This window comes from Apaloderma vittatum, unplaced genomic scaffold (genome assembly GCF_000703405.1).
Source record: "Apaloderma vittatum isolate BGI_N311 unplaced genomic scaffold, ASM70340v1 scaffold15793, whole genome shotgun sequence".
NCBI lineage: Eukaryota > Metazoa > Chordata > Aves > Trogoniformes > Trogonidae > Apaloderma > Apaloderma vittatum.
The window spans coordinates 37076-47579 of record NW_009706574.1 but is presented as its reverse complement, the minus strand read 5'-3'; the positions used below and the strand labels follow the sequence as shown (position 1 = coordinate 47579).

The window sequence follows — 10504 nt, the reverse complement described above, 5'->3', positions numbered from 1 at the left end:
GTTACCAACATCTACGTTTGTACTAAGTTGCTGAAGAACGCTTTTACTCCCCTTGAGCACTTTCTCCTGCACCCCCTCCTCCTTAACCCGCTGCGATCCTGGGTCAAAACTGAAGCGTACCATAGCAGCAGAATCCTCGAGCGGAACAGCAAAGCTGCCTAATACGTGCTTTTCCCACACGTAGAAAAGGAGATATGTAAATGAAAGGACCTGGCTGAACAATGTGACATGTTTCCACGCACGATAGCAGCCACCTATTTCCAGATGGAAAATTCACCATCTGCTGCCTCTTTGTGAGTAGCTTGTGCCTTGCATGGACCTTGTCATGTGTCCTTGTCAGGGCCCAAAGCTCCCGTTCCTGTACTCTGAGCTTACTGCAGGGATGTTTCCTGCTCAGAGCAGGCAGAGCTGGGCCTGGTGGGGCTGGTGTGACACCATCTTCCGTGGAGGAGAGGAAGATCGAGGAGCTCCTGTTTGCAGTCCAGAGGGGACAGCTTGAAGGGCAGTGCTGCTCCTTTCCACAAGGTTCGTGACTTGGTTTACGGATGTCAGCTGTTGGTGATGTCGTCGTGTCTGTGTTCTGTTTGCTGTGATGAAGGCTGTGATACCTAGGGTTGGAGTTTTGAACGCACTGCTTTTGATTTGAGCTGGTGGATGGGAATATTTCCTTGAGCAGCTCCTGACTGGTGGAACCTGCAAGCCTGTTATTCTTGTAGCAGGTAAAAAAAGGTTGCAATTTAGGTAACAGTTTGTTACAGGTTTGTAAGAGCAGGTAAACGGGTGGTCACAGAAACAATCACTTAAAATTGTGTAGTTGGTAAGACGTCTTACAGTTGAATCCCTCTTGTAGCACAGAATGGCCCAGGCTGGAAGGGACCTCAGAGATCATTTTAATCCAGGCTCCCTGTCACCAGGGACGCCACCTCTCAACTAGATCAGGCAACACACGGGGCGTTCTGTTGCAAGGCTGCTTGCATTCTCTCTTTTAATATATCTCATAATAGCTGCTGTAGTGCCAGGGCACCAGCTGTGATTCAGAGTGTCATTCGGTTTTGTGTGCTCGGAACGCTGTGAGGATAGTGGATTGTCAGCGTTTACACATTGGCAGGGCTCATGCTGGGAATACAGAAGCGTTCAGACGCAGGGCACGCAGGTGGAGGTGGCTGCCTGAATGGATGGCGCCTTGTCTGTGGCAGGAAGCGACAGTTGGAGCGCACGTGTGTGGTCAGTCGCAGCCGTGGGGCAGCTCTGTCCTCACGAACAGCTGGGCAGGTGTTCTCTTTCATACCCTCCCATCCAAACCCTTGTTTTTCTCATGAGACTTGCGGTGCGCTGGAGCTGGGACTCCGTCGTACCTCTGTGCAGAAGCTGTAGTTGGTGTAAATCCAGAGATCTGGTTCAATGTTGCTTCTGGCTACGAGTACGTTAAACTTGAAGATGTTACAGCGGCAAAGGCTGAAGCTGGTGATGCTGACCTGCAGAATCTGAAATGGTGCAGAGCCTCTGAAGAGGGAAGGGTAGATTCTTGTGATGGATTTGTTCAGAAATGCTGAACTCGAGCCTCAGTGAGATACTTGATTGAGGGTCCAGGCCAGAGGGTCTGGGACTTTATTCTGAATTTTGTGATACCTTGGTCCTGTTCTTCAGAGCGTTCTGCACCCTTTATTCTCCAATGGGATTGCCATGTGTGGGGCAGGTTCTGTAGTTCAGTCACTTCTGTTGCACTTTTTTGGGTAGCCCTGAACGTTGGATGGATCTTCCTTTATAACTGATAGCACATCCCAAGCGATCGTAACATTTTTCACTAGTATAAATTTGTGCTCAGTACGTCAGCCAGTATTCACACAAAAATTGATCTATGGATGCTTTTCAAAGCAAAAAAACCCAGTCTCATAACCTTAAGAAAAAAACGAAAAGGTGATGCCACTCCTTAATTGAGCGCTTAGTACCCTTACAGGAGATTGAGTAGCGCAATTTTGGAAAATAGTCTTCACTATTTGTTATCAGACTGCTTGAAGGTAATTACACAAAGTTGCGGAGTGCACCCTCGTGAAATACTGACAACGGGTGACAGCTGAATGAAATTCAAGATGCGTACTTCTAAAAATGAAGTAGTTCAACAGTCTTGTGGTTCATATTGCTTGAATGAAGTGGTTCTGCCAGGAGGTGAAAGCCAACTCTCTGAAAAAGTGCTGTTATTTCTTGAAAATAATTTTGCATATTGTATTGCGATCTTAAAAGCTTGCACTTAAGTGTGTATTCTATTTTTAAAGATGTGTGCCATCTGGAGAGGCTTCCTGAGTATACCACTTGAGCTGTTTTCTGCTCAATGTTTATTGTTTTACTGCTATTTGTGTCTTCTTACCAGCTGGTAATTAAAATCTGTGCTAATAGTTATTTCTGTCGCTAATGGTATAGAGTAATTTGTATGTTGCACGAATGCATAATGAGCTGTAAAATACAGCATATATTATATCGGCTGTTAACACTTCAAATATCTCCTCAGTGACACGGAATTTAATTGCACCTAGAAGTAAGTATTTTTATTTCAGAAAACAAACCTTTTCTGAAATGAAGGGGCAAATAATGTTTAACCTTGCCTCTACTTTACCAGGTAATAAGTGTCTTCTGATAGGCATGATGTAAAACTGTTGAACAACAGAGAGTATATGTAGACTGTTAGGCCTGGGAGAAAGTAATCCCCAGTTTGTGATACCAAGAAATCACAGCGCCTTATGAAAGTTGCAGGTTTTGTTTGTCAGTAGTTCTGGCTTTTTGATTTGCTTGTGTATTTATTTTATTTTTTTTAGTACTTTACGTTAACACTTTCACCTTCCCCTGTTTGAAAGCGTGCCTGTCGCCCGTATTGTAACACTCAGTAGAGTTAAGATTGTTTTTCAAGCGGGTGATAAATAGGAACAAATAAAAGCTTACTGAACCTATTGTTAGTTTAAAATATCCTTCATGGAATGCTGATTTCAAAGTACTTCTGGATTGTCAAGGTGTCCTGGTTCTCTGGGGAGTTCGGTGCTTGGTGGCAGTGTCAGTCTGTTTCTGATTTAACTTGTGATCGGGGTGAGGAGGAAAAGCAAAGGAGAGCTCCGCTGGCAGGCACACGGGTTGGCCAAGGTGAGCAGCAGCGTGTGTGTGCAGGTACACAGTCCTTTAGGTTTTCTTTCTTACAGGAGTTCTCAAAACTGGTCAGATTCTATCAACAGTCCAGCTATTAAGTATCTTTTTTTCCGGAACTGTAATCTCTGCAGTTCTTTGTACTCATGTATATATTAATTCAGAAAGGTCATTTTCAGATCGCTTCCAAAACACATTTCCATAACTCTTGCAAGACGTATATGAACTCTTAGAACGAAAAGGCGACTGGTCTGAAGTGGTAAAAGGTTTAAAATGTCTGAAACAGGGGCTGTGTGGGAGCTGGTGTTTCCCTGATTGTGGAAATTAAAGGTTGAACTAACTACAGTCAGTTGATGGATGTAGAGCTAATAAATTATTGCAGTGTGTCGCCCCAGAACATGTCGTAGCTTTGTGAGCATGATGAGAACAATGCTGCGCTTTATGTTTGGATGGTGCTTTCCACAGCTTTTTGTTTTCTTTTTCTTTAAGCCTAATACTTGATCATTCTGAGTAGAACAAGTGTTCTCACAAAAGCTGTGTGAGTAAACTGAGGTAAGGCAAATGAAGGTGACGGTCTAACCTTTGCTTGAGGCTGCAACGTTCCTCGGTCACGATCTGCCGTCTGTGGTTTGTCACGCCTCTGCGCTTGCTTTGCGTGGTGGGTACACACTGCGCTGAGATTTGGCTGTTTAGGGGCTGGACAGTGATCTGGTTGTGCTGTCACTCCAGTTCAGTGCAGACTTTTCGTACATCGGTGTCTGTGTCAGCTGAGAAACAGGTTACAGTTCTCAGTTTGTGGTTTTTTGGAAAATCCAGCCTGAACTGAAGCCCGAAAAGGCTTAAAATAGATCAGTCTTCCAAGTCAGATCAGTCACCTGGGTCTGTTTGTTTAATATAAGCAAGTCGGGGAGGAGAGAAAAGCTGATGAAGTGTAGAGGCCCTCTGCCCCTTGGGGTGACTTGCTGGAAGAAGCAGGTTGCCTGAAAAGCTGTGCTGTTCTAAAAATAATTGTTTTCTGGAAATAAGTAAACTGGGAGGTTGAACAGGTAGAGATGAGATAACTTTGAAACAGGGGTTTGGGGTTACGTCATTTTGACTGAGAGCTTTTGTTTGTTTCATAGGTCTCTTCTGTGTGGATAAAAAAAGACCATAAATTCTAAGGACACCTATTGTTACTCTTTTTCAGGTGGTATCATGGAAAACTCGATAGAACGATCGCAGAAGAACGTCTTCGACAAGCAGGAAAACCTGGGAGTTACCTTATTCGAGAGAGTGATCGGAGACCAGGTTCATTTGTGCTTTCATTCCTTAGTAAAACAAATGTCAATCATTTTAGGTGAGGATTAAATGTTTTATTTTTAAATACTGTAATCTGTTTGCTTTTGGGTTTGGAACAAAGTAGAAAATGAACGGTTGACAATCATGGTATTATAATTTAGTATTTTTGATACTTTATTCTTGCACGGTACAGCTTTTTATTTGTGTTAATTTAAAACCTGCTACTTAAAAATTGCTTTATGGGCTAAAGAACAGAAATGTGAGGAAACCAGCAACGTGTCGGTGGAGGAGCCTGTCTAAAAGAGTTTTCCGTAGACTGAAAGCAACGTGAGGTTTCATTGATCAGTCAGGCAGATTGTTGCGAGTCTGCTCTGTGGCAGTGACTGTAGCTCACAGGACCTACTTGGAGTGGTAGCACATCTGGTTATTTCCTTAATTTTGAGGGAGCCTCCCCCCAAAAAACCAAGAATAGACAAAAGAGGTGATGTATTAATAATCTGAGGGTTTGCTGGAAACAGCTCTCAGTGTGTGTTAGAAGTACTTGTTCTCAGTACAAGTAGCTCTTTAGTAGAAGTTGTGACTGGGATTATTTTACCATCGGCAAACTGCACGTCAGTACGTTCATGTATTCTGCAGCGTAAATGAGATGTATTCTGAGAAGAACATGGAGGTTACTCAGCAAGCAGAGTGCTGCAGGGCGATGTTCATCTGTACGGAAGAGAAAAGCAAATGTTCCCTGAGCAGTAAAAAAATCTGTGTCAGGTGTCTTGACAGCAACAAACAAAAGTAAAGCAAAGCCTTCAGCCTCCGGAGTGGGAATCACCTGGAGTATCGACCCGTGAGCCACTGTGCGCGTGGTTTGCCGTGTGATGGAGTGTGGCTCAGGGGTTTTGGTCTGCCACTGGTGCTGGGGTTAATTCTCTTGCGTGCAGACAGCACAGCACACAAAGGGTATCTCGGGCTCGCCCCTTGCCGTCAGAGCCGTCAGTTTTGGTTTCTCAGCTGCACTGGTGGTGGTTTGGGAACTGGTCGCTGTGCAGCAGTAGCAGGGAAATAAACTGTGCTACGGCTTGCTCTCTAGTGCTGTGGGAGTGCTGGGTTATTCCCCATTGACTTCTTTGAGAGCCAGTGTCAGGCACGTGACAGTCTGTTCGTGCTGGCCATGAAAGCTTTTCCCGCGTCGTGGGTAGAAAACAGTCCAGTGACTCCTGCTTCCCCCGGGAAAGGGCCCGGACCGTATTTTCAGGCCTTAAAGACTCTTTCCTTCTGAGATCCCTCGAACACTCGGAGGTAAATATACAAAGGGAGTCAACTTGTGAATTAAAAGCGTTCCTCAGAGGCTGGAGGTGTTTCCAGTTTCATTCTTTGGCTGCCGAGTGTGCGTTTTGCTTGTTACCAGACAGGCGAGCACTGCCAGCCCAGGGAATGCCGGCCTTGGCGTCACCTCGAGCAGGTAGGGGAAGGGATCTCCTGTGTCCCTCACAGCAAAGTGCTCTTTGCGCCAAGGCTTGGTCTTCGCCGATTGCTGCCCTGCCAGGAATGGGTGGAATTTCCATTGCTAACAAATGTCCCTCGTATTTCATTCCCTAAAAGTGCTATTTTTGACATTAGACGCTTCTTAGGTTGCTGTGCAACTGAAATGCCAACATATTAGAGGAAGGTTTCTTAAACTCTTCAGTTGATGCCTCTTGAAAGTTGTGTACAGGCATATGTGTTCGTGCGCACGTGATGGGTTTGCAGCGTATGAATCTGGCAGCATTTTTCACTGAACTGTTACCTTTTTTTTTTGTGAGAGTGATCCAAAATATCTTGGAAGAAAATATTTATCTTTTAATCTTGTCCTTCAGAATTTTTTTTGACTGCAGAAGTCTTTCTGTGTGTGCTGGCTCAGTGTTCTGAAGAAAGGATTCATTTAAGCCTGATGAAATAATAATCTGAAATACTACATTTCATTTAGAACCTAATCTCTGTATCATTTACCAAGGAATCTTAAAGAAAATATGACAAAGTGTCTGTAGCCTGTGTCCTTAAAGTTGTGTTGTGTAGATTTCACCTCTGAAGATTCATCTCTGTGAGCATGTTGTGTCACTGTTGGGGAGAAATAATTTACTTCAAAGCAGAAGATTTTGGGCAGGCGTGTGTTAAAATACTGATCTGTTAAAGAAGGAGAGTGAAAATGGAAGAAGCCCAAGTGAGCAGTGCACTCCTTTGGGCTGAAGGATAAGCTTCTTGGCAACCGAGTCTTTGGGGTTGTTAATCTCCTTTTGGCTTTTGTTCGCAAGCTTTGTGAAGGCATCAAAAATGAAGTAGGAACACCAGGAAGATTCAAACGTGTTTATTCTTGCTGCTGTAATTTGTTTTGAAATTTCTGAAAGATAATTTGTATCTCTTCTGAAAACTGGAGGGACAATTAACACAAGCTTTTAGATTTTTTAATTACTTTTTTTTAGCAGCAAAATTTGCTTAGCTGGGTAATAATTTGTTTCTCAATTTCTTAAATTTTTGTAAGAATGCGAGTGAGCTGCTACTGAAGATTCCTGCCTGATCTCTGCTGCTGAAGAAAGTCCAGTCTTCTTGCAGCCACCGATTCACTTCATGTGATAATTTCTGTGGCTTGTCTGGTCAAAAACATTTAAGTTTTTTCACAGCTCCCTGCTGTCGGAAAAACACAGCCCTCAAAGGGTAAAGGTGTGGGAGTTTTTAAGAATTGTGTTACACTTCTGCAATGGTTTTGTAAGCATTTTTCCCCCTGTGAGTTAGCAAATGTTTAAATTGATTATAGGGATATACTTCGATTGTTCTGACGTCATTTCTTAACTTTTAATATGGATGTTGAACCAGCATTAAGTATCTAGTTTTTGAAGGTGCTTGTTTTCTCTATTGTGTAATCAAGTGCAGTTATTTGTTGTTAAATGCTTTTTTTTAAATTTATATAAGCCTGTCATAAAATCTATATAGCCTGGATGATACAAATAATAGTGCTTTTGTTTTTACCAGTGTATTATTTCAGATTTCAAGGACAGTCAGAATTATATTTTTCTATTTAATTTGATTCCAACAAATGTTTTTTGTTAATCAGCACTTCCTTTAGAGTCTTAAAATAGTGATGCATCGTGCGATGTGTATCTGCTGTTTTTGATGAAATATTCAGTAGCTACGACTTACTTACATGTTTATAGGAGGCTTTTGATAGTGCATTTCACTGGGTGTAGGGATTGCTTTAAAAATTAAGCATTATCCTTGTTTCCTTTTTCCTAAAAAGATTGGTAGCAAAAAATTTTCTTGCATCAACCTTTCTTTTTTGCTGGCAGGATTATTGCCATGTGTGGAGACTATTACATCGGTGGACGTCGTTTCGCTTCACTCTCCGACCTCATTGGGTATTACAGCCATGTGTCCTGTTTGCTGAAAGGGGAAAAGCTCTTGTTTCCAGTAGCACCTCCAGAGGCAAGTGGTAAAATTCTTCTAGTAAAATTTTAGCTGCTGTTTAGTTAAATGTGAGTAACTTTAATCACCATCCATAGTTTTCTTTGGGGAAAAAAAGTATTGTGCAAAGTTTCTGGTGGTTCTGCAGAGGCTCAGTACATGTTGATGTATCAGGAAGATAAAAATGAGTTCTTACTGGTTAAAAGTAACAATTTAAAAAAACCAAAATTGTTACTTAATGGAAGTGTGTGATGAGAAACCTAGATGTCAGATGTTGCAGTTATTTCCAAGCGGATTCATAGAATTTTAAGTAAATAAACAAGGAAATGCGCAGTTCTGGGCTACTGCAGTACAACCTCTGCTGGTTTGTGTGTGAGGTTTTGAGTGTCCAACAAGGGTTTCAAAATATGCATCCTGGAAATAACCAAGGCTTGGGAAAATGGATCTTCTCTCATATGCCCATCCTTAAAACAATGTAAGCAAATAAAATGAGACAAAATGCCGCATAATGCCCTTCCCTCTCCCCTCCGAAAAAAACAACCCCAAAAGGTTAAACGAAGATATTTCCGAATGTCAAACTTATGGAAATTTCCATCCTAAGTGGAAGAAAGTTTATAAGTATACTTTCATGGAAATTAGCTTACTGGTAGTTTGTTTTGAAGATGATAAACGTATGTTACCTGTCACGCTGGATGACAAACAAGGTGAGAGCTGTGGAAGCTAACTATAGATTGTGCTTTTCAGGCTCTCGGTGGTCTTGAGCTTTTGAAAATTTAGAACTGGTGAAGGGAACATAAGTGGCTGCTACAAGTCCTTTCCCTCAGAATACCTTAACACTGGGGAGAAAGATTCTACATGAAAAAGAGTGAAAAATACTATCTTTGCTCTTGTTTCTTAAATTTTAGCCTGTGGAGGACAGAAGGAGAGTTCGAGCAATTCTGCCTTACACCAAAGTGCCAGAAACTGATGAAATAAGGTATGCTTTAACACCAGTGAAATTCTCAAGAGTATTTATAAATAGTAATTATTCAGGTATGTGTACGTATGCAAATACTGTCCAGTTGCATGTTAAGCTTTATGCACTTAGATTAAAAGATGATGCCTCTCTGTTTGTTTGTTTTTTGTTGGAACTAGTCCAGCAGGAAAGGATGCTGGGCTGAGCATGAGCCAGCAGGGTGCCCAGGTGGCCAAGAAGGCCAGTGGCATCCTGGCCCAGATCAAAACCAGGGTGTCCAGCAGGAGTGGGGAAGGGACTGTCCCCTTGTACGTGGCCCCAGTGAGGGCACAGCTTGAGCCCTGTGTGCAGTTTGGGGCCCTTTGTGACAAGAAAGACGTGGAGGTGCTGGAGCAGGCCCAGAGAAGGGCAGCGGGGCTGGTGAGGGGTCTGCAGGACACATCTGATGGGGAGCAGGTGAGGGGGCTGGGGCTGTGCAGCTGGAGAAAGGGAGACACGGGGGGACCTCATCGCTCTGCACCTGCCAGACGGGAGGCTGTAGTGAGGTGGGAGTCGGTCCCTTCTCCCGTGTAACAAGCAGTAGCACAAAAAGAAATGACCTCAAGCTGCACCAATGAGGGTTGAGATTGGATATTAGGAAAAATTTCTTTGTGGAAAAGGCTGTCAGGCATTGGAACAGGTTGCTCAGGGCAGTGGTGGAGCCACCATCCCTGGAGGTGCTCAAAAAAACCACGTAGACGCAGCACCTGGGGGCATGGTTTGGTGGCCGTGGTGGTGCTGCGTTGACATTTGGACTTGGTGGGCTTTCTGCAAGAGGATAAATTTGTGTATGAAGGAATTCTATGGAGAAAGGCCTCTTGTCTAGGATTTCTTCCCAAACTGCCACAGAACTAATTAAATAGCAGATAAATAGTTTAAGCCAAACCAGTTCTGGCCACTAGAAGGAGAATGTGAACATTGACTACTCATACATGGCAATGAAGTATTTCATGCCTTCTTTGAAATAAGAAAGAAGGAGCAATATTAAAAAAGCTTTGCCTTCAGTGTTCTAGTATTCCTTTTCTTGCCTGTTGACGTGGTGACTGTTTTTTCAAAGTTTTCTTTACTTCTCTCTCCATAAGATAGAGCAAGAATGGTTTTCCCTTCCCTTCTCATCCATCCCTCCTTCTGGAAAGAGTCTATTTAAAATGTGCAGTCTCCCATTTTGTAAAAAAAATAAAATACTGAATCGCAGGCCTGTATCTCATGTTCTCCTACTTTTCCGTTAACACGTGTATGCTTCTCTTCTAACACGGGTACCTCAGTAACTTCTTTAGGGATTGTCTGTACTTCTCCACCTTTCTTGCATTTGCATGAGATGCGGTGTGGAAAGGAAACAAACCCACCAGTCCCGGGTCCAGCAGAAGAGTCGACGCTGTTTGCCTGGGGGTGATATGGCTTCCTTGAGATGCCAGAGCCATTTCTTTTCTTTTTCACATGGAAAAGTAGGAGGATTTCTAAGAGATCTGCAGTGCTTTCTAATCTCTCTAATGAGACAGTCTTGGTTTCGTAAGATGATTTAACACAACCGATTGAGTTGGGAATTGTCTTGGTTTCAGGAATATTTGCCCTGTATCTGAAGCAGGTTGGTTGGGAGCTTTATATCCTTCATCCCAAGGTTCACAGTCCAGTCCTATCCGACCTCTTTAAAGAATTCCGTGGTGTTATTTGTCTTTA

The 10504-nt window shown here is 43.0% G+C and overlaps 1 protein-coding gene across 1 annotated transcript in view; it reads left to right on the top strand.

Annotated features, from left to right (window-relative positions):
- Window positions 1-2571: 2571 nt before the first annotated feature.
- RASA1 (RAS p21 protein activator (GTPase activating protein) 1) overlaps window positions 2572-10504 on the top strand; it is a gene marked incomplete at its 3' end in the record, with an annotated part of 44962 nt that continues 37029 nt past the window's right edge. Inside the window, exons 1-4 of the mRNA XM_009865854.1 lie at window positions 2572-2579; window positions 4316-4465; window positions 7719-7854; window positions 8739-8809. Coding sequence (XP_009864156.1) covers window positions 2572-2579; window positions 4316-4465; window positions 7719-7854; window positions 8739-8809 — 365 coding nt within the window. The remainder of the gene's footprint in view (window positions 2580-4315; window positions 4466-7718; window positions 7855-8738; window positions 8810-10504) is intronic.